The 20980-nt window shown below is 45.0% G+C and overlaps 1 protein-coding gene and 3 non-coding genes across 4 annotated transcripts; 2 read left to right on the top strand and 2 right to left on the bottom strand.

Moving 5' to 3' along the window:
- Window positions 1-11420: 11420 nt before the first annotated feature.
- trnap-ugg (transfer RNA proline (anticodon UGG)) lies at window positions 11421-11505 on the top strand. The gene is given in 2 exon segments: window positions 11421-11456; window positions 11470-11505. It is a non-coding gene; the product is annotated as a tRNA-Pro (tRNA).
- Window positions 11506-14221: 2716 nt separating this feature from the next.
- trnar-ucg (transfer RNA arginine (anticodon UCG)) lies at window positions 14222-14314 on the bottom strand. The gene is made up of 2 exons: window positions 14278-14314; window positions 14222-14257 (listed from the first exon to the last, which is right to left on the bottom strand). It is a non-coding gene; the product is annotated as a tRNA-Arg (tRNA).
- Window positions 14315-18381: 4067 nt separating this feature from the next.
- Window positions 18382-18453, bottom strand: trnag-ucc (transfer RNA glycine (anticodon UCC)). Its single transcript has one exon. It is a non-coding gene; the product is annotated as a tRNA-Gly (tRNA).
- Window positions 18454-20382: 1929 nt separating this feature from the next.
- On the top strand, window positions 20383-20772 carry LOC144484712 (histone H2B-like). The gene has a single exon (XM_078203151.1). The coding sequence runs from the start codon at window positions 20392-20394 to the stop codon at window positions 20770-20772; it is 381 nt and encodes a 126-aa protein (XP_078059277.1). The 5' UTR covers window positions 20383-20391.
- Window positions 20773-20980: the final 208 nt, after the last annotated feature.

Genomic DNA, 20980 nt, shown 5'->3' with positions numbered 1-20980 from the left:
ACCCAGTCGCAGTGTCTAAGTCTGCGCAGACAACCTCTCTAAAACCTAATTGTGTGAATTACTTCTGGACTGGAATGCCGAGCAACATCAAAAATTTCACTTCCTGCTCAGTAAAACCCTCAGTTAGAATATAATCAATTCAATACCAAACTGCACCCTCCCGCCCCCCTCCGCGCCCCTCCGCCCCCCCCCCCACCCCCCCACCCCGATTGGTTAATTGAGATAGGTTAACAGTCCGGTTCCGTGGGAAAACATTCTTCAAACCTTTTCCACATTTTCTCCACGTGTGCAGTTTTGAGAAATACGTCGCAATGTGTGGCAGGTTCCAAAACCTAATCTCGAAATATGGAAACCCCGCGTCTGAAACGTAACATTTGTTTTCAAATAAACAATCGGCAGTTGGGACCAAAACTGGCAGGGCTCTCCCCGGATTTGACTATCCGACCTCTCGCACACTCATTCTCTGGGGAGACATGGCTTAAAGTTTATGTTAATTTATTAGTCAGAAGAAGGACTTAAATTATAACTGCAAAGAAGTTACAGTGAAATTCCACCAGTCGCCACACTCCGGCGCCTTTTCGGGTCAATGCACCTCACCAGCACGTCCTTCAGACTGTGGGAGAAAATGTAAGTAGAAACGGGGAGAACGTGCGAACTCTGCACAGAGAGTGACCCAAGCACGGGAATCGAACCCAGCTCTCCTCGCGTTGTAAAGTAGCAGTGCTACCGTGAGGCTGCAGGTGGGAATTGAATATACCGGCGTATTCAATATTTAGGAAGGATAGAAATAAAGGAAAAAAGTGGTGGAGTGTCACTGCTGGTGAAAGAGGAAATTCGCACAATGGTGAGAAAGGGTATTAGCTCTGAAGAAGGGGAAGGGTTAATTTTTATTTCGTACTCAATGTATTTTGTACCTAAAAGGTTTAACTTTGTACCTGGAATGTATCACAAACATAACCCTTCCTTATGGCTAGTTTCCCCTTTGTTTATATTGCTCCTGGGTAGTAGGATAAGCCGTTTGTTTATGTTTTTCATCTTTACCTTTTCGTAGTGTGGGCCATTTGTTCATGGTTCCCTCGCTTGTTTATATCATTCTGATAAAACGGACAGTTAAATGTAGATGTTGGGTTGTAAGTCTTGCTTTCGAGTAGGCTTGTGTATGATTTAAACAAAGGAAGCAGCTGCCAAATGGTAGAGTGCGAGAATGGCCGTTTGAAGGAGGACTCCACTGGGACAGCTGCAATCGCACGCAGTCACTTCAAAGGAAAGGCCGCCGGAAGAGCAGGGGACCAGAAGTTGCATCTTGATTACAACTACCAGGAGAATTGTGCTTTATGACCCAAGGATACCAGATAGTCTCTAACCATGATCCAGAGACTATCAGAAGCTGTTAAAGGAACTATAATTTATGATCAAGGACTGTTAACTTACAAATGAATGGATGTCCAACTGCAGCCAAAAACCAGTGTAAAGTGTTATTTAATTCACACTAAGCTTTCGATGGAAGAGGGGGGGGGGGGTGTAGTTAAATGTATAATGTACAAGCTAAAGCCATACAGACAGAGGGAAAATTGTGGACAGAGGTATTGCCCACTATCCTGATGAGGCTGAGTTACCACAAACTGGACAACCGGATTAACCCCTTATGAATTAATGACAGAATGGGCGATGATGTAGATTCACTAAAAGATGAATTCAGGAGATATGTTTTGGAACTAAGCCCCCAACTAAAAGGGATGCGCAAATTGGTAAAAGACAATCCGGAACAAAGAGACACAGGGAGAGAGAGCTTGAAATGTTCCTTGATGGGCGGGAAGTTGATTCCCAGGAAAAGCACTGCTTGACAAATCTGGGTTCGCCCCTAATTGGGAGGGCCCCTATGAGGTTAAAATTGTGTAGTATGCTTAATTCACAGATATGTGAGACAGTTGACCTCCAAGCAAGCTGAACGGGTTTGCAGGCACTGGCGCGTGGGTGGTATAGCCTTTGGACCATTGTATAACGGTCGCGCGGGTTATTCGTTAAGTGATAGGATGATTTTCTTGCTGCTTCTCACGAACCTTGCCCTGCTAGTTACGGAGGGGAAGTATCGGTGGAATTGTATAGACTTGGGGATAGAGCATCGCAAGCATCTCTGTAACGATGATTCTGTCTATTGTAACCTTCCGACACATGGAATAAGTCCCTGGGAGGTTACACGTAGGGACCGCTGCTCGGGATTCCGTAACCATGCCATGTTGCCAACTCTGTTGGAGGGGCGAGGTGATTGGGGTCTCCCATGCAATGTAACGTGGTGTAACTGGAATTTTTGGTGTTTAGCTGAGGGAACGGGATGGACCTGTACCCTGCATCAGCGGACGGCTCGGAAGGATGTGTACATCAACACGAGATTTGGTTGATCCAAGCGATCATTGTACCAATCCTCTAAAATCCGACCCTATCACATGAACACTTTCATGTTTATGTCTCACTTGTATGTATTGCAGTCAAAATTTTGAGCAAGTGCTGGGTCTGCTTACATATTCCCATGCACGAAAGGAAGGGGGTGGGGGGGGGGGGGAGTCCTTTATTCCCTATCCTTTTGTCAACTCCGGGAATGGTAGAGGGGATTTCGAATCAGAATGGAACCCAAGATGGGACAAGGAAAGTGACATTTAAAACCCCACCAGGCATGTTGTGAAAACCCAACAAGGGGGATCTATCTGCGTGGTAGGAAACGGAACCATACTTATTGCCCGTAGCTACTACACCCAGCAGGTTAATGTCACCAGTGGTGCCTGGGCTTTGGTGCAACAGATTACAATTCATTGCCCCACTGCTGATGTCCTGGTCAGCCTCTCCTCTACTTACATGAACAGCATGATTGCATATAATGGTACCCATTTTGTATGGAAACAATGCCTACCCATGGCTTCCTTGGGATTGGGTAGGATCGTGTTATTTAGCATATGTGATACCCTATATTCACCATGAGTGAGACAGAACGGTTCTTTATGATAGCTTTCCCACTTTATGGGACAGCAAAAGCAGCAAAGGAACTTTTACAAATGGCCTCGACCTTGGAGAGAATTGCGAATGAAACTAGAGACGGGTTCGAGGAGGTGAGCACAGCCTTCTCTGAAGTATCAGCCGAGGTTGTAGCTATCCAGACTGTTGCTTTACAGAACCGATTGACACTTGATTATGTGTAGGCTTTCCAGGGAGGAACGTGCGCTATAATTGAACCCGAATGCTGCAGATATATCCCAGATGATTAAAATATAACTCGTTTGGCAGATTATATCAAACGAGTAGCGAAGACAATACAAGATGAAGGGAGCCAATGTCATAATTATAACCCTCCGGGTTGGCTGGGGCAATGGTTCGGGTCGTGGGGATCATACTTGATGCATGGGTTAATTGCATTAATTGTCATTGTTATATTTGTATTTGTATGGCATTATTGAACACTTGTTGTAAAACGGTAACAGCCTGGATTATGCCAAGTGCAAGTGTGCAGGCAGAAAGGGCAGACTTCCTGACGAAAGGGGTAGACCCATATGCTGGTAACATTTGGCTCTAAATTGGTCATGAGGCCATGTTTGCACTTGGCCTCTGACCAAAAGGGGGGATTGAAGAAGGGGAAGCGTTAATTTTTTTTTTGCACTCAATGTGTTTTGTACCAAAAAGGTTTAACTTTGTACCTGGAATGTATTACAAACATAACACTTCCTGATGGATAGTCTCCCCTTTGTTTATATTGCTCCTGGTAGTAGTATAAGCCATTTGTTCATGGTTCCCTCGCTTGTTTATATCATTCTGATAAAACGGACAGTTAAATGTAGATGTTGGGTTGTAAGTCTTGCTTTCCCGTCGGCTTGTGTATGATTTAAACAAAGGAAGCAGCTACCAAATGGTAGAGTGCGAGACTGGCCGTTTGAAGGAGGACTCCCACTGGGACAGCTGCAATCGCACACAGTCACTTGAAAGGAAAGGCCGCGGGAAGAGCAGGGGACAAGAGTTTGCATCTTGACTACAACTACCAGGAGAATTGTGCTTCATGACCCAAGGATACCAGATAGTCCCTAAACATAAACCAGAGTGTATCAGTAGCTGTTAAAGGAACTATAATTTGTGATCAAGGACTGTTAACTGGACTTTGCTTCATGACTTGTATTGGGAACCCTGATGTATAAAGGTCAACGCTTCTTGTGTTCAGGGAGAACTTTGGCTTCTGCTTTCAAGGGGTCAGGTTCTCCTGCACTTTTGTGAGAATAAAGCCTGACTCTATTTTGACTCATACCAGGCTTCGAAGTATTTTTACCTACTTCAAGTCCAAAACGTGGAGTCTGCGTGCGTAGAGTTCAGAAATACCAAGGGGCAAAAAGCATGAGTGAGTGTCATATATACACTCCCAAACTGCAGTGGCGATGTTTGGAATGATACTTAACACGAAATTAGAGATGCATGTGATAAGGGGATATCGTTGATCATGGGTGATTCTAATCTGCACATGGATTGCACAAATAAATTAGCCACAGTGCCATAGATGAAGAATTCCTGGAGCGTATACTGCATGGTTTTCTTGAAAAATATGTCGAGCAACCAACGAGAGAGCAAGTCATCTCAGACTGAGTACTGTGCAATGAGAAGGGAATCATTGCCAATCTAGCTGTACAAGACCCTTGGGGATGAGCGAACATAACATTCTGAATTTTTTTATCAAGGTGGATAGTGAAGTTGTTGGTTCGGAGACTATGGTGTTGAATCATAATAAAGGACACTATGAGGATATGAGTCTTGAGTTGGCCTTGATAGATTGGGGAGAGTTAATTAAAAGCATGTCAGGAAGGAGAGATTGCGGAGAGTTAATTAAAAGGAAGACAATGACAAACATTCAAAGAACACATGCGGGAACTGCAGCAACTGATTGTTCATGTCCGGCACAAAAGCAAAATGGCGAAGAGGGCCAATCCATGTCCTACAAAGGAAATTAGAGACAGTATCCAATCCAAAGAAGAAGCATACAGATTGGCCAAGAAAAATAGTAGGTCTGAGGATTGGGAGCAGTTTAGAATTCAGCAAAGAAGGACCAAGGGATTGATTAAGAAGGGGAAAATACAGTACGAAAGTACGCTTGCAGGAAACATAAAGACTGACGATTAGAGTTTCTATAGATGCGTGAGGAGAAAGAGGTTGGTGAAGACAAATGTCGATCCTCTGCAGACAGAAATGGGGAATGTATAATAGGGGACAAAGAAATGGCCGAGCAACTGAATGCATACTTTGGTTCTGACTTCACAAAATAAGACATAAATCAAATGCCAGGAATGTTGGAGAATGCCAGATTTAGTGAGAGAGAAGAACTGAGGGAGATTATTATCAGTAGATAAATGGTGCTGGGAAAATTGAAGGGGTTAAAAGTGGATAAATCCCCCGGGTCTGATAATCTACATCCCAGAGTACTTACAGAAGTGGCTCTCGAAATAATGGATGCATTGGTGGTCATCTTCCAGGATTCTATAGATTCTGGAACAGTCCCTCTGATTGGAGGGAAGCGAATACCATTCCAATATTCAAAAAGGGAGGTAGAGAGAAAACAGGGAATTTTGGAACAGGAAGATTAACATCGAGATGTGGGGAAGATTTTCGAATCCATTATCAAGGACTTTACAACAGAGCATTTAGAAAGCAGCGGCAGGATCAGAAAGAGTCAGGATGAATTTATGAAGGGGAAATCATGCTTGACAAATCTGCTGACATTCTTTGAAGACGTAAGTAGTAGAATTGACAAAGGGGAACTAGTTGATGTGGTATATTTGAACTTTCAGTAAGCGTTTGACAAAGTGCTGCACGAGAGATTATCGTGAAAGATTAAAGCACATGGGACTCGGGGAATTATAGAACATAGAAAAAATACAGCATAAATAGGCCCTTCACGTTGCGCCGGTCACGTCCCGAACTACCTTGGCTTATACAGAGGCTTCCCTAGAACCCTCAATCCTATTAAGTTCCATGTACTCATTCAGAAGTCACTTAAAAGACCCTATCGAGTTTGCCTCCACCACCACTGACGGCAGCCGATTCCACTCACCCACCACCCTCTGAGTGCAAACACTACTCCTGACATCTCCTCTGTACCTACTCCCCAGCACCTTAAACGTGTGTCCTCTCGTAGCAGCCATTTCAGCCCTCGGAAAAAGCCTCCGAGAATCCACCCGATCTATACCTCTCAACACCTTGTTCACCTCTATCAGGTCACCTCTCATCCTTCGTCTCTCCAAGGAGAAAAGACCGAGCTCCCTCAACCTATCCTCATAAGGCATGCCAACCAATCCAGGCAACATCCTTGGAAATCGTCTCTGCGCCCTTTCGATAATTCGCACATCCCTCCTGCAATGAGGCGACCAGAGCTGAGTACAGTACTCTAAGTGGGGTCTGACGAGGGTCTTATAAAGCTGCATCATTATCTCCCAACTCCTAAACTCAATCCCTCGATTGGTGAAGGCCAGCACACCATACGCCTTCTTAACCACCTCCTCTACCTGCGAGGCTGATTTAAGAGTCCTACGGACCCGGACCCCAAGGTCCCTCTGATCCTTTGCACTGCTAAGAATCTTACACTTGATACTATACTCCTTCATCCCATTTGACCTGCCAAAATGGACCACTACACATTTATCCGGGTTGAAGTCCATCTCCCACTTCTCCGCCCAGCCTTGCATCCTATCTATGTCACGCTGCAGCTTCTGACATCGCTCCAAACTATCCACAACACCACCAACCTTCGTGTCGTCAGCAAACTTGCAAACCACTCCCTCCACTTCCTTATCCAGTTCAATTATGAAAATGACAAACATCAAGGGTCCCAGAACAGATCCCTGGCGCACTCCACTGGTGACTGACCTCCATTCAGAAAAAGATCCATTTACAACCACTCTCTGCGTTCTGCAGGCAAGCCAGTCCTTGATCCTCAAGGCAACAGCCCCTTGGATCCCATGCCCTCTCACTTTCTCGAGAAGTCTTGCATGGGGGACCTTATCGAACGGCTTGCTGAAGTCCATGTAAACCACATCTACCGCTTTTCCTTCGTCAATGTGTTTAGTCACATTTTCAAAGAACTCCACCAGGCTCGTGAGACACGATTTGCCTTTGACAAAGCCGTGCTGACTACTTTTCAGCATACTAAACGTCTCTAAATGTTCATAAATCCTGTCCCTCAGGATCTTCTCCGTCAACTTACCAACCACTGAGGTTCGACTCACCGGTCGGTAATTTCCTGGGCTATCCCTATTCCCTTTCTTGAATAGAGGAACCACTTCCGCAATCCTCCAATCCTCCGGAACCTCTCCCGTCTCCATCGACGGCACAAAGGTCATCTCTAGGGGCTCTGCAATCTCTTCCCTCGCGTCCCACTGTGCCCTGGGGTACATCCCATCCGGTCCCGGCGACTTATCTATCTTGATGCTACTCAAAATTTCCAACACATCCTCTTTCTTAATTTCCACATTCTCGATCTTTTCAGTCCACCGCAATCCTGTAGTACAACCACCCAGGTCTTTTTCCACCGTGAATACCGAGGTAAAGTATTCACTAAGCACCTCTGCTATTTCTTCCGGTTCTGTACATACTTTCTCACCTTCACATTTTATAGATCCTATTTCTTCACATCTCATCCATTTACTCTTCACATATTTATAGATCGCCTTAGGGTTCTCCTTAATCTTACCTGCCAAGGCCTTCTCGTGACCCCTGCTGGCTCTCCTAATTTCTACCTTAAGTCCCATCCTACAAGCCGTACACTCATCTAGATCCCTATCATCGCCAAACTCTCTGAACCTTTTGTACGCTTTCCTTTTCTTTTTGACTAGGTTCAGCGCAGCTTTCATGCACCACGGTTCCCGTAACCGACCAAAACCACCCTGTCTCATCGGAACGTTATCATGCAGAACTCCAGACAAACATTCCTTTTAAATCTGCCACCTTACTTCGGTACTTTTCCTCGAGAATACCTCGTTCCAATTTACGCCTCTAATTTCCTGCCTGATGGCTTCATATTTCCCCTTACTCCAGATAAACACTTTCCTTGCTTGCCTGATCCTATCTCTTTCTAATGGTAGCGTAAAGGAGGTAGAGTTATGATCACTATCCCCAAGATGCTCCCCCACTGAAAGATCCGACACCTGTCCAGCTCATTAGCCAGTACCAGATCGAGTACAGCCTCTCCTCTTGTAGGCTTATCCACATGCTGTGTCAGCAAATCCTCCTGAACACACCTAACAAACTCCTTCCCATCTAAACCCCTTACCTTCGGGATATTCCAATCGGTATTTGGGAAATTAAAGTCTCCCATCACGACAACCCTGTTATTACTACATCTCCCCAGGATCTGTTTCCCTATCTGCTCCTCAACATCCCTGTTACTATTGGGCGGCCTGCAGAAAACACCCAGCAAAGTTATCGACCCCTTCCCGCTCCGGACTTCCACCCACAGAGACTCCATAGACAATCCCTCCACGGCTTCCACCTTCTCTACAGCTGTGACACTATCCCTGATCGGCAGTGCCACTCCCCACCCCCCTCTTTTGCTTCCCTCTTGTCCTTTGTGAAACATCTGAAACCTGGCACCTGAAGTATCCAGTCCTATCCCTGTCCCCAAGTTTCCGTAATTGCCGCCACATCACACTTCCAAGCACCAATCCACACTCTAAGCTCATCCACTTTATTCACTACACTCCTGGCGATAAAATAGACACATCTCAAACCTTCGGTCTGAGCTCTCCCCTTCTCCATCACCCGTCTATTCTCCCTCTTACAATGTTTACAATCCTTCTCTATTTGTGGGCTAACCTCCTCGCTCTCAGTCACCTCATCACGATTCCCTCCCCCCAACCTTTGTAGTTTAAAGTCTCCCCAGTAGCCTTAGCCAACCTTCCTGCCAGGATATTGGTCCCCCTGGGATTCAAGTGCCACCCGTCTTTTTTGTAAATGTCAAATTTGCCCCTAAAGAGGTCCCAATGATCCAGGAACCTAAATCCCTGCCCCCTACTCCAGTCCCTCAGCCACGCATTCATCCTCCACCTCAATCCATTCCTACTCTCACTTTCCTGTGGCACAGGCAGAAATCCTGAGATTACTACCTTTGCGTTCCTCCTTCCCAACTGTCTACCTAACTCCCTATATTCTCTTCTCATGACCCCTTCCCTCTTCCTCCCTATGTCAGCGGTACCAATATGTACCAAGACCTCTGGCACCTCTCCCTCCCACCTCAGGATTTCTCAATATTTCCATCTTGAGATGGATCGAAAACTGGTTGGCAGAGAGGAGAAAAGGGGTAGGAACGAATGGGTGCTTTCCAAATTGGCAGGCAGTAGCTAATGGGGTGCCACAGGGATCGGCGCTGGGACCCCAGCTATTCACAATAAATATCAATGGTTTGGATGAGGGAACAAATTGTAACACCACAAAGTTTGCAGATGACACCAAGTTGAGTGGGAGGGTGAATTGTGACGAGGATGCAGAGATCCTTCAGAATGATCTGGACAGGTTGGGCGAGTGGGCAAATCAATGGCAGATGCAGTAAGATTTGGACATGTGTGAGGTTATTCATTTTGGAAGTAAAACAAGAAGGCAGATTACTACCTGCATGACTGTAAATTAGGAAAGGGGAGTGTGCAGTGGGAGCTGGGTGTCGTCGTGCACCATTCACTGAAGGTAAGCATGCAGGTGCAGCAGGCGGCAAAGAAGGCAAATGGTATGTTGGCATTCATTGCGAGAGGTTGCCAGTGCAGAAGCAGGAATATGTTGTTGCAATTATACAGGGCCTTGGTGAGCCCACACCTAGAATATTGTGTGCACTTTTGGTCTCCTTTTCTGAGGAAGGATATTCTTGGACTCGAGGGAGTGCAGTGAAGGCTTACCAGGTTGATTCCAGGGATGGCAGGGCAGATGTATGAGGGGAGATAGACTCGGTTAGGATTGCTTTCGCCCGAGTTCAGACGAATGAGGTGGGATCTCATAGAGACTTATAAAATTCGAAAAGGGCTGGACGGGATAGATGCAGGTCGAATTTCTCCGATGGTTGGAGAGTCCAGAAACAGGGCTCACAGTCTGAGGATTCAGGGTAGACCATTTAGGACGGAGGTGAGAAGACATTCCTTCACCCAAAGAGTAGTGCGCCTGTGGAATTCATTACCACAGGAAGTAGTTGATGCCAAAATATTGAATGCATTCAAGAGGCGGCTAGATATAGCACCTGGGCGAATGGGATCAGAGGTTATGGGAAAAAGCGGGATGAGGCTATTGATTTGGAGGTTTAGCCATGATCGTAATGAATGGCAGAGCAGGTTCGAAGGGCCAAATGGCTTCCTCCTGCTCCTTTCTTCTATGTTTCTATGAAGCCCCCAAAGCGAGAATCACACCACGAGACCAACGAGCCGGTCACATGCAAGGAGCTGAGCCAATCAATATATGTTCCGCTCAAAGCAGACTAGCTGTCTTTGCAGACCATGAGAGAGTAATAGAAAATTGAAGGCAACACAGCAGATTCACAGGGAAATGTGATTCTCTTTGTCTTACACCCTGAGTATTGAACACAATTTCAATGTTGGGATTGTAGTTCCTCTCAGCGAAAGGGACTCCAATCACATCAGTTCAGAGATTGTCGTGAAGAGCCGACAAGAAACAAAATGTGGAAAAGCACAGCTACGTGTGTTCAAATGCAGAGAAGCAATGTATGGAACGTTCCATGGATTGTTGATGAGAGTGCATTATGCACCACCCGTGCAGAATACAATCGATAATCAGACCATCGCCAAAACCATTCGACCATCTCGTCGACTACACAGAAACTTGTCAACCGTCTCCTTCCATTTGATTTTCTATCCATGAAGAGCTGGGGAAGAAGGTCTCCCTCACCAGCGCTCCTGGATGACCAGCCAGATGGAACATGCTGGAAATGTAGCTGCTGCAAATAGAATACATTTTCTTTCCATCAGGTCAGGGAATTATGGGAATGGAGCAGTGTGAAATATTCCCAGACCATGTCCCACATGTTTCTCCTCAGCATGAAAACTCACCGCGGAAAGACTGAAACAGACACTCATTTGATCACATCATGCTTCGCATCACTCATACTTTAACCATGAGGCTACTGATGAAGTCAGGATGACTTCGAATTTCTACTAAAACTCACTGACTGGCAGAATGATATTACACACAGGACTGGTGATTCACAACCACAGGCCGACTTGGCGAGTGGTGAAAACAGATATCACTGCTTCTGACCTTCACCAGAACAGACAGTGAAATGAAACATTGTTCATTAACATCTCTGATGCGTTGAGAAAAGATAGTCGATAAACAATTGCGTTGTGAAAAGATATATGCTAAACTTTGGGATACATTGAAAAGTTGTTTTCAGTGTTTGGGTTACTGCGGGTGGCTCGTTGGTCTAGGGGTATGATTCTCGCTTTGGGCGCAGCATGAAGATGCGAGAGGTCTCGGGTTCAAATCCCGGACGAGCCCCGAAAAGTTTTTTTTAAAGATAATTCTTTGCAATGAAGACGGCGACAATGAGCGAATGCCGAAGCAATGTTGAGCTCCCGTGAACACATTGCAGAGAAAATATCTCTGCAGACTCGAAAAACAACCATACAGTCTGACAGATCTGGGAATCCCACCGTCTGATTTTATTTTTTCCATGTATTAGTTTAATTCCGGTGCTCTGAGTGAACCGCGAATACGGGTGCGTTTCAGCAGTCCTGTTGAGGGGAAATTTACAATCAGGCGACGGACACATGAACAGAGGAAATAAGGGCAGAAGAAGGCCATTCGGCCCCACAAGACTGCCCCGCCATTCAGTAAGATCATGGCTGATCTGTTTATGTTTCGATTTCCACATTTCCATCTGTCCCCGACAACCTTCGATTCTGTTGCCAAATAGGAATCATCTCCCTCCGGCTTTAAAATATTCAATATCCCCGCCTCCACCGCCTTCTGAGGCAGAGTTCCAAAGTCGCGCAACGCTCCGAGAGAACAGACTTCGTCGTCCGAAAAGAGGAAGCTCAGTTTTCTTTAAGTGCCCGTTGTTCTGCATTCACTCACGTGAAGATACATCATTTCCACGTGCAATTGTGAAGGCCATTCAAGATCTGATGTGCTTTGAACAAGGTACCTCCGACTCGGAGTATCCCCGTTGCAAAGATGCCCTAACAGAGGAAATTCTTTCCTCTTCGCAATCTGGTAAATCTCCTCTGCATTGTCGAACTATTCAAGTTATCAAACTGGTAATCTCTTCTGGACCGTTTGCAACGCATTTACATCCTTCATTAGATATGGATACCAAAACTTCAGACAATATTCGAGATACTTCACTAATGACCTAAACAACTGAAGCATAACAATATTTTCTTACATGGTTAAATGCTTGTAACAAAGCAAACATTCCATTTACCTTTTTTGTTACTTGTTATTCTCGCATACTAAATATTTGTGATTCGTACACTAGAACAACGAGATCCCTTTGCATCTGGGGAAGTTTGTAGCCCTTCTAGAATTCAGTAATAATCTGATTTTGTTCTCTTCCTGCCAAAGTGAATAACTTCACATTTTATTCCAGTTGCCAGGTTTCTACACATGCACAAAACCTGTCTATAACTATCTCCAAGCTCCTTACGTCCTCTCCTCTCCACAAGTTACTTGACGACATATATTGTGGCTTCTGCAAATTTTGCTGCCGTGCTTTCAGCTGTGGGCTGCGATAGCTGAGCTTCTATGGAGATGACAACTCCCAGACACAAAGTGTCCGATTATTTTTTCCTGCGCTGTAACTATTCTGTGTGTATGGATGTGAAAACCATTCTGTGTCCCTTGGTGTGTGATGCAGGAATTGAGAGTGGAATTCATTGTTTATCTGTCAGGCTCTGTGGGTGTATATGAGTGGAAAATTTTAACAATACTAATGTTGGACGTGGTTTTTTATGATAGGTATTTTGTAATAAGCAATTGTAATCGTTGCCTGTCACTCGATTCAAGGATGACATCCATTCAGGGCCGTGAGTTTCTGCTATGGGTCTTCATGTGAGTGAACAGGCCCATTCTCGGTCCACAGAGCTTTCTTCTCTGTTACTTTCTTCTCTGCCGCCATTTTGCCTCATAAAAGTATGCTGCAGATTGGCGGATATGTTTCGCCCTTTTTCAAGCTCCTCCCAGTCATCGGCATGAATGTTACCTCGCTTCAATCTGGAGGATGTCGGGGAAGAATTACTTTTGGAATTTCCCTCACACTCTTAGGATGCGCTGATACACTGGTCGGATGTACATCATTGCCCTAAAACTACCAACCATCAATGGCATATATGAGTGAGATACATTCTTATCTGCCCTTCCCTGGTCCTATTTGATCGAAATGATTTTTTTTCCAAATGTTTCCCTAATTTAAATCCCAGAATCAGGCCATTCCTCAGCCTTGTTATTAGAGGAGAAGAAGGGTCCAGTTTCTCAGTCCGTTACCAGGCCATTCTCTTTCCACTCAATTCTTCTTCTTTTTATGGGCTGTTGGTGTCGCCTGCAGGACCAGCATTTGTTGCCCTTCCCTAATTCCCCTTCAACTGAGAATGGCTTGTTTGACCATTTCACAGGTTGAGTAAGAGTCACCCTCTTACTCTGGGTCTGGAGTCACATGTAGGCCAGACCAGTTAAGGAGGCCAGACTTATTTATCTGTAGTGCATCGGTGAATCCGATTATATTTTACAACAATCGACCGTAGTTTCAAGGCCGCCATTACTGAGACCAGCTTTCAATTCCAGATTGATTAAATAGTGATTTTAAATTTCATCAGCTGCCGTGGTGGGATTTACTCCGTGTCCCCAAAGATTAGTGCCAGCCTCTGGATTACCAGCCCCATCACCTTTCATCCCTGTAAGCAGAAACAGTTCACTCAGCTCATTACTAAACCTCTTCCTGAGGACATTAGATTTTCCTCCACAGAATTTTATGAAACCATTTGCTGCAAAGCCTGTTGCTCCATTCGGGAGCATCAATAATTTATTAAGATCACACAAAAAATATTGATTTCTTGGGAGGAGAATAAAATAAAGAGAGGAGAAAATTTAATGAACAGAACAAGGAGGAAATGCATTCAGAGAAAGCGCCCTGCAGTGTGTGCAAGACAATGCAGAGCTTTCAGCTGAAGAAGGAAATCTCGGTTTGCCGTCAGTTCTACCAGATTTCTGCATAAAACGACCGCGACAGGACTCGAACCTGCAATCTTCTGATATCATCAGCGCACAGAACTACCGAAGTCAGACGCCTTATCCATTAGGCCACGCGGTCAACACATGCCATGCCGTCTCAAATATTAGCTCCATGTGAATAACTGCCGTGATTGTATTTATTTTCAGTTGCGTTTTTGGATGCTTCTCTGATTCCCAGATGCCAAAAAATTGAAGGGGAATCCCCAGAGTTTGTAAACGGCCGGAAACTAAAGTCTATTTCTATCATTCTTGGCTGCCTGTTTGTGTGGAGTTTGCCCGTTCTCCCCATGTCTGCGTGGGTTTCCTTCGGGTGCTCCGGTATCCTCTCATCTCCAACGATGTGCAGATTAGGTGGATTGACCAGGAAAAATTGACCCTTATTTTCAGGGGGATAAGCAGCGTAATTACGTGGGGTTACAGGGAGAGATTCTCTGTCGGAGAGTCGGTGCAGAATGTCTGGGCCGAATGGCCTCCTTCCGCACTGTCGGGATCCTATGCCTCCTCCACATCCTGTCTAAAATCTTTAATACCTGTCCCTGAATACTCCTGCTCGCAGCTAATGCAGCAACTTCCCCCTGTGTGCCTTAGTTCAATATGTTATAGTATTTTACACCTCTCGTACAGCACCACTCAATCCCGTTTGCTGCAAAGAGAGAAACTCCGAATTATCCAGCATTACCTTGTCGGTATAATCCCTCATCGCTGGATCCAAAACAGTAAATCTCGTTTCCCCCCTCATAAGGACCCTCACGCACTTTCTAAGCTGTGCTTACCGCGTCTGCGTGCAATCCAAAAACAGCTGCAGTTGATCAGAACTTCATAAAGATTGAGCATAACTTCCCTGCTTTTATACTCAGTGCCTCGACTTACGAAGCCAAAGATCCAATCCGCCTTCCTGACGACTCTTTCCATCAAAGGTCTCTTTGAACCTCAGGTCCCCGTCAGCCTGCACACAGTCGAGAACTGGACCATTCAGTTTCTATTGCCTCTCCCCATCTCTTCTGTCAAAATGCAGTACTGTTCCTGAGTGTGGTATTAATACTGTGTCTCTGGTACAATATCACTGAGAGCTGAGGCTGCAGCTTTTGTTTCTCCAAGATACTCTTTCTGGAAAAAGCCGGAATTTACAAGGATTTTTGTAATTGAGACATTGTCTGGCCGTCTGTGTCTCACTGCCCGAACTCACTCTGTCTCTGTCTATCCCTCCACGCCCTCTCATCAACTTTATATGAAGGGCGGAATTTGTGGGTTAGTAACTGAGTGCGCACAATCTGTATATTCATCTGACCAAATAGAATTCAGCTTGTGAACAAGATCATAATTTCAACCAGTTCTGGGTTCACCCAGGCACAGCTCTAATTGGCTGCAGCCCCCTGAATCTGGGGAACAGACACTGTGAGCATCGCCGGCCTCAGCGGTTTTAACAGTTACTGACCTGTGAAACTCCAACTAATGCCCGAGAATCCACAGCACAGAGCGAGGAGACGAAGTCCTGGGGCTGTCAATCTGAGACAGAGTTTGACCTGTCAATGTGCAGAGGTGAACATTGTGCCAGCGAGAGTGTGTTAAAGGGGCGGCTGGGTTAGACAAATGTTCGTGTTTGTGTGTCCGCACTCAGCTCCGGATTCTCCAGCCCTTCTTGTGTCAAATCGAAAGATTCTCTTGTCATTAGATCGTGCTGCTGTCCTGCTCAGACCTGAAGAGAGAAGTTAAGCGAAAGTTTTGGTCGATTTCAAGGTTTCAGTCGACAAACGAACTCTGAGTCAGCGCTCGACTGAGAGACCGCGATCAATTCAGCAAAGAGACGTGTTGAAATGGAAATTGCTGCCCTGAATTCAGATGGAAATTTCTCAACGGGAAATTTTCAGATTTCAGTAATAGAAGTAGGACAGTCTGAGAATCTGGAGTGTCCAATTTTAATTGCAGTGGGAGAGTTTGTGAGGAGAGTGAAACACAGAGAGACTGGAGGAGCCGGGAGCTGACAACAGCTTGTCTCTGCTCCGTCTGCTCTCTGCCTTTAAGCTGCTCTGTGCCGCCACCGCTAGTTTCATTTCGGATCCAGGTCTGACTCTCACAGACATTTTCCAGACATTCTTGGATATAATTTTGTCGGTCTGGGACATATTGTACCAGAAATATATCTTGTGCGTAAACAATACAACAACCGCTTTCTAAATGAGCTGCCCAGCTCGGTTCAATGTGTCAGAAATTATTGGACGATTTTAAAGCAACATCGATTTGGATGCAGAATTCTCTCATCTCTGAATATATTCCATCACTTTATCGCTTGTGTTTGGAGTCCGGGGCAAAGTGACCACTTAATCCAAAGACATTTTGAAATTAATTCAAACATGAAATTTCCTGATGTCTTCTGAATATCTATAATCCTCCTTTACTAACGTTCAGATATGATTATAATTCCCGATATTCGACATGTTCCTTCCATTCCCAAGCTATTTTAAGCAGGAATACTTAACGCCCAGTAGTGAACAGCTTGTAGCATTTTTTGAATGAACATGATATTTTATCATCTAAGCAGCACTTTGATATTCTCATTCATTCAATGTATTCTGATGAAGTGTATTTCCTACGCCGTGTGTGTCATTACATAAGAATGTTACTCTGAAATGAGACGTAGTTTTGTCCTTGTGTCCTGATTGTGCTCTTTTTCTTTCTTCCTACGTCATGATTTTTCTCATGGAAGGGAGTTACAGCACAGACGCCATTCGGCCCATCTTGTCGATGCCAGCATAGTTCCCGATCATTATTGAAAAATACCACAGCAAATTACAACTCAATATCATGGGCTGCCCTGGAGAAGCCAATTAAACATTTCTCGTCTCAGTCACTGCGCGCACGGCTTGAACCTGCGCGTGGAAACGAGGGTTTCGAGTCGAACGCCTTAACCACTCAGCCACCGTGGCTGCCTATCTCTCAAAGTGATGTAATCGTCTCAGCAATGTTCATCTTAACTTCGTAAGAAGTCTCACAACACCAGTTTTAGTCCAACAGGTTTATTTGGCAGCAAAGGCCACTCGCTGGAGTCACATGATGAAGGAGCAGCGCTCCGAAAGCTCGTGGCTCTTGCTACCAAATAAACCTGTTGGACTTTAACCTGGTGTTGTGAGACTTCTTACTGTGTTTACCCCAGTCCAACGCCGGCATCTCCACATCATCTTAACTTCGTCAGGCACCAGGATTGTGTAGAGAACAGTGTGAGCTGAAATATGTTCCTCTTTTATTTGGTGTCCTATTCTTTGACTGAGAATTTATTTATTAGTTCAGACTTGTTCTTGTATTTCAATATTGTTTTCAGTATAAACAAATTGAAACCGATTTCTCCGTCCGAAAAAAATAAAATTAAAACGGGAAGTCCTTTTTATTTCGTTGCCGCCTATTGTTCTGTTCGAACTTTAGTATATCCACATGTTTTGAAACGCAAGAGATGGTGGATACGGTCCGAAGTAAATTATCAAGGTGATGGCCGGGAAGCGCACTCGAGCCAACTGCTTGGAATGCAGCTATGCTCACCACTATCGCACCATCTCTCGCTGTTTCATTAATTGTTATTTTCATTAGTTATAATTACGGAACTACCTTAGTTGCCGAATTCATCGGACACCAGGTGTATCGTAATGCAGTTTGTAGACTGAAATTGTTTACTCTCGTTTTTTGGACAGTTTAATATTGTATCTTTCTGGGGACTCAATTATTGGTTTTGAGGCCTGGTCTTTCACTTAAACAAAGTTTCCCACTGAAAGCAAATGTAGATTCCAAGTCAAGCGCCTGAACCACTCGGCCATCGCAGCTCCTTATTGGCCAGTCGATGCAACCACCGCAGTTCATATTGGCTTCATCAGGATTATTGAGATCACAGTCAGGGAGGTCAACTGTGCTCGGTTCCCTTTGTTTTATATATTTATCTCTGACTGAGAATTCATTTATTAGATCAGAGGCTTGTTCATCTATTTCAGTATTTGCTTTCAGTATAAAGAAACTGAAGCCGAATTTTCCGTCCGGAAAAATGAAATGCAAACGTGAAGTCCATTTTATGACATTGCCGTCAAATGCTGCGTTCTCGCTGTTTTTGTCCACATGCTTTGAAACGCAAGAGACCGTGGATAAGATTCTAAAAAAAATGATGAATGCGATGGCTGGGAATCGAACCCGGATCAACTGCTTGGAAGGCAGTTATGCTCACCACTATATCACCACCGCTTGCTCTGCTGATGGGCCCCTTATTTTCATTAGATATAATTACGCAACTTCCTGAATTGCTGATTTCATCAGATACCAGGTGTGTCCATAGCACAGTTCATAAACTGAACTTGGCTTGTCTCCTTTTTCTGGACAGTTGAACTTACCTTTTTTTACTGTTGTTCCTGACTGAGAACTCATTGATTAGTTTTGAGATCTGTTCTTCCATTGAAACAAAGTTTACACTGAAAGCAAATTGAAGCTGGATTTTCCGTTCGTAACTCATTGATAATAAGAATATTCAGTGAATTTCATTTTAGGAGTGACCCTCTGCTGTTCTTACCTGCGATAGCTAATTAAATAAGTCACCACTGTGATGGTCAGGAACTGACTCTTGGTCAAATGCACGCACAGTCACCACTACACCACCATCGCTCACCTAACTCTGACACTCCCCGTGCATTTACGGAACGAATACACAAGCAACGAGGTGGCATAGAAATCAGAGATATCGAGAATCCTATAAACGACATTCCATTTCTGGGAGTTTTATATTTTCCGTAGATCGGGGTGTGCAGCATCGCTCAATCAGAAAATAGATCTCTGGAACATGGAATTTGGTTAATATCATTTTTTGCAATCATTTTAATTGGTAAGAATCATGTTGTTCTTCTTTCACTCCAATCCAAAAAGGTTCTGAATGAATGGCTGCCTTGTTGCACAACACGCGTTCAGCGAGGAGATGGCAGCAGTGAACAATAATTTGGATTTGCTGTTTGTGTCAAGACATCGGGAACAGGAATGGAGTTGCTGCTGCCCGCGGAGCTGGCCAACCAAGAGGCACAGATACTGACCAACTGTACCCGCTCCAAATAGATTCACGAAATTAATGAACAAACGGAAAACAAGCGCAACTGATCTTTTAAGGAGCTACGACAGTCTCTGAAAGCATTATATTAACAACTCTTCAAGAATCAATTTGCTGTAACTACTTCAATATGAACCGTTTCAATGTCAGCCTTATTCATGGCCAGTTCACAAACAGGCATTGACTGGTTAGAAGTTTTAACGTTATCAGAGAACAGTTATCAATATTCTCAGAGAAGTGAAACAGCCGCCCAAACTTCATAGAATCCCGACAGTACTGAAGAAGGCCAATCGGCCCATCGAGCCTGTGCCAACAACAATCCCATGCAGGCCCCATCCCCGTAACCTCACGTATTTAACATGCTAACGCTCCTGACCCGAAGGGGCTATTTTACATGACCATTGCACCTAACCCGGCACTAGTTTTCATGGCGGAACAGCCGATTCTGGAAAGAAAATACCTGCCACTAGGACCGCAAATGAAGCTGGCGTCTGCTTTGGAGCTTCTGAAACCACATGTTCTCATGCTGGCAAACTCCTGCCCAAAGCTTGTGTCCTGATTTAAATCGATTGCCAGCTCGAGTTTCTTCTTTGGATGAAGAATATGGAATGGTGCTGGACTATTCACCCCTCAAACCTGTGGAACTCTTAGTCTTACCTTCACCTTGGTCCGTGAACTTCAAAATAAGTGTTCAGTTTACCCTCAATCAGTCAATGCGGAGGCAGAGATTTAAATGTAATAACAATAAAGATGGAATTTAAAAAATTTCGGCAGAGATTTTACAGCTTTCCCCGTGTAGTCAGAATGGCCGAGCTGTCTAAGGCCCTGCGTTCGGGTAGCAGTCTCCACTCGAGGTATGGGTTCAAATTCTGCCCCTGATGTTGGTTTTTCCTTCTCGAGGCGCATCCAAACCCAATAAATCTCTCACATGGCAGCACAAGGACAGCAGATGCAGAGAAACAACGACCACCTCTAAGTTCCATTCCGTGACGCACATCATCCTGACTTGAAAATATATCGCCGTTCCGATGGTTCGCAATCGTGGAAACCCCTCCCAAAGGGGCTTGCTTTATTTCTGCGTGAAATTGAAGATGGCTGATGAGAAGAAACAAACATCGAAACCAGTTCCCAAGAAGGAAGCGAAGAAAGTGGTGAAGAAACCGGTAGCAAAGGGCGGGAAGAAGCGGCGAATGTCCAGGAAGGAGAGTTACTCCATCTACATCTACAAAGTGATGAAGCAGGTTCACCCCGACACGGGCATCTCCTCCAAGGCCATGAGCATCATGAACTCGTTCGTGAACGATATTTTCGAGCGCATCGCGGATGAGGCTTCCCGCTTGGCCCATTACAACAAGCGCAGCACCATTAGCTCCCGGGAGATCCAGACCGCCGAGCGCCTGCTGCTGCCCGGGGAACTGACCAAGCACGTCGTGTCGGAAGGGACAAAGGCGGTGACCAAGTACACCAATTAAAACTCCCCAATGGACTGAAAAGAACCCCAAACACAACGGCTCTTTTAAGAGCCACGCACAATCTCTGTGAAAAAAGCTGTTCCATCTTTTCCCTTATTAAGTTAATGAGAGATCTATTTCTGGAGAATAGGGATTTGTCCCGTTACAGAATGCTGTGAATGGGACTTCAGACCCGCCCCTCACACACACTTTCACATTGATGGGACAA

Source organism: Mustelus asterias, unplaced genomic scaffold (genome assembly GCF_964213995.1).
Source record: "Mustelus asterias unplaced genomic scaffold, sMusAst1.hap1.1 HAP1_SCAFFOLD_124, whole genome shotgun sequence".
In the NCBI taxonomy this organism is placed as follows: Eukaryota; Metazoa; Chordata; class Chondrichthyes; order Carcharhiniformes; family Triakidae; genus Mustelus; species Mustelus asterias.
Note: the sequence above shows the minus strand (reverse complement) of the source record. Positions and strands in the feature narration are given on the sequence as shown.

Excerpts from the sequence above, each read along its gene's own strand:
- LOC144484712 (XM_078203151.1), top strand. The coding sequence starts at position 20,392 with ATGGCTGATGAGAAGAAACAAACATCGAAACCAGTTCCCAAGAAGGAA.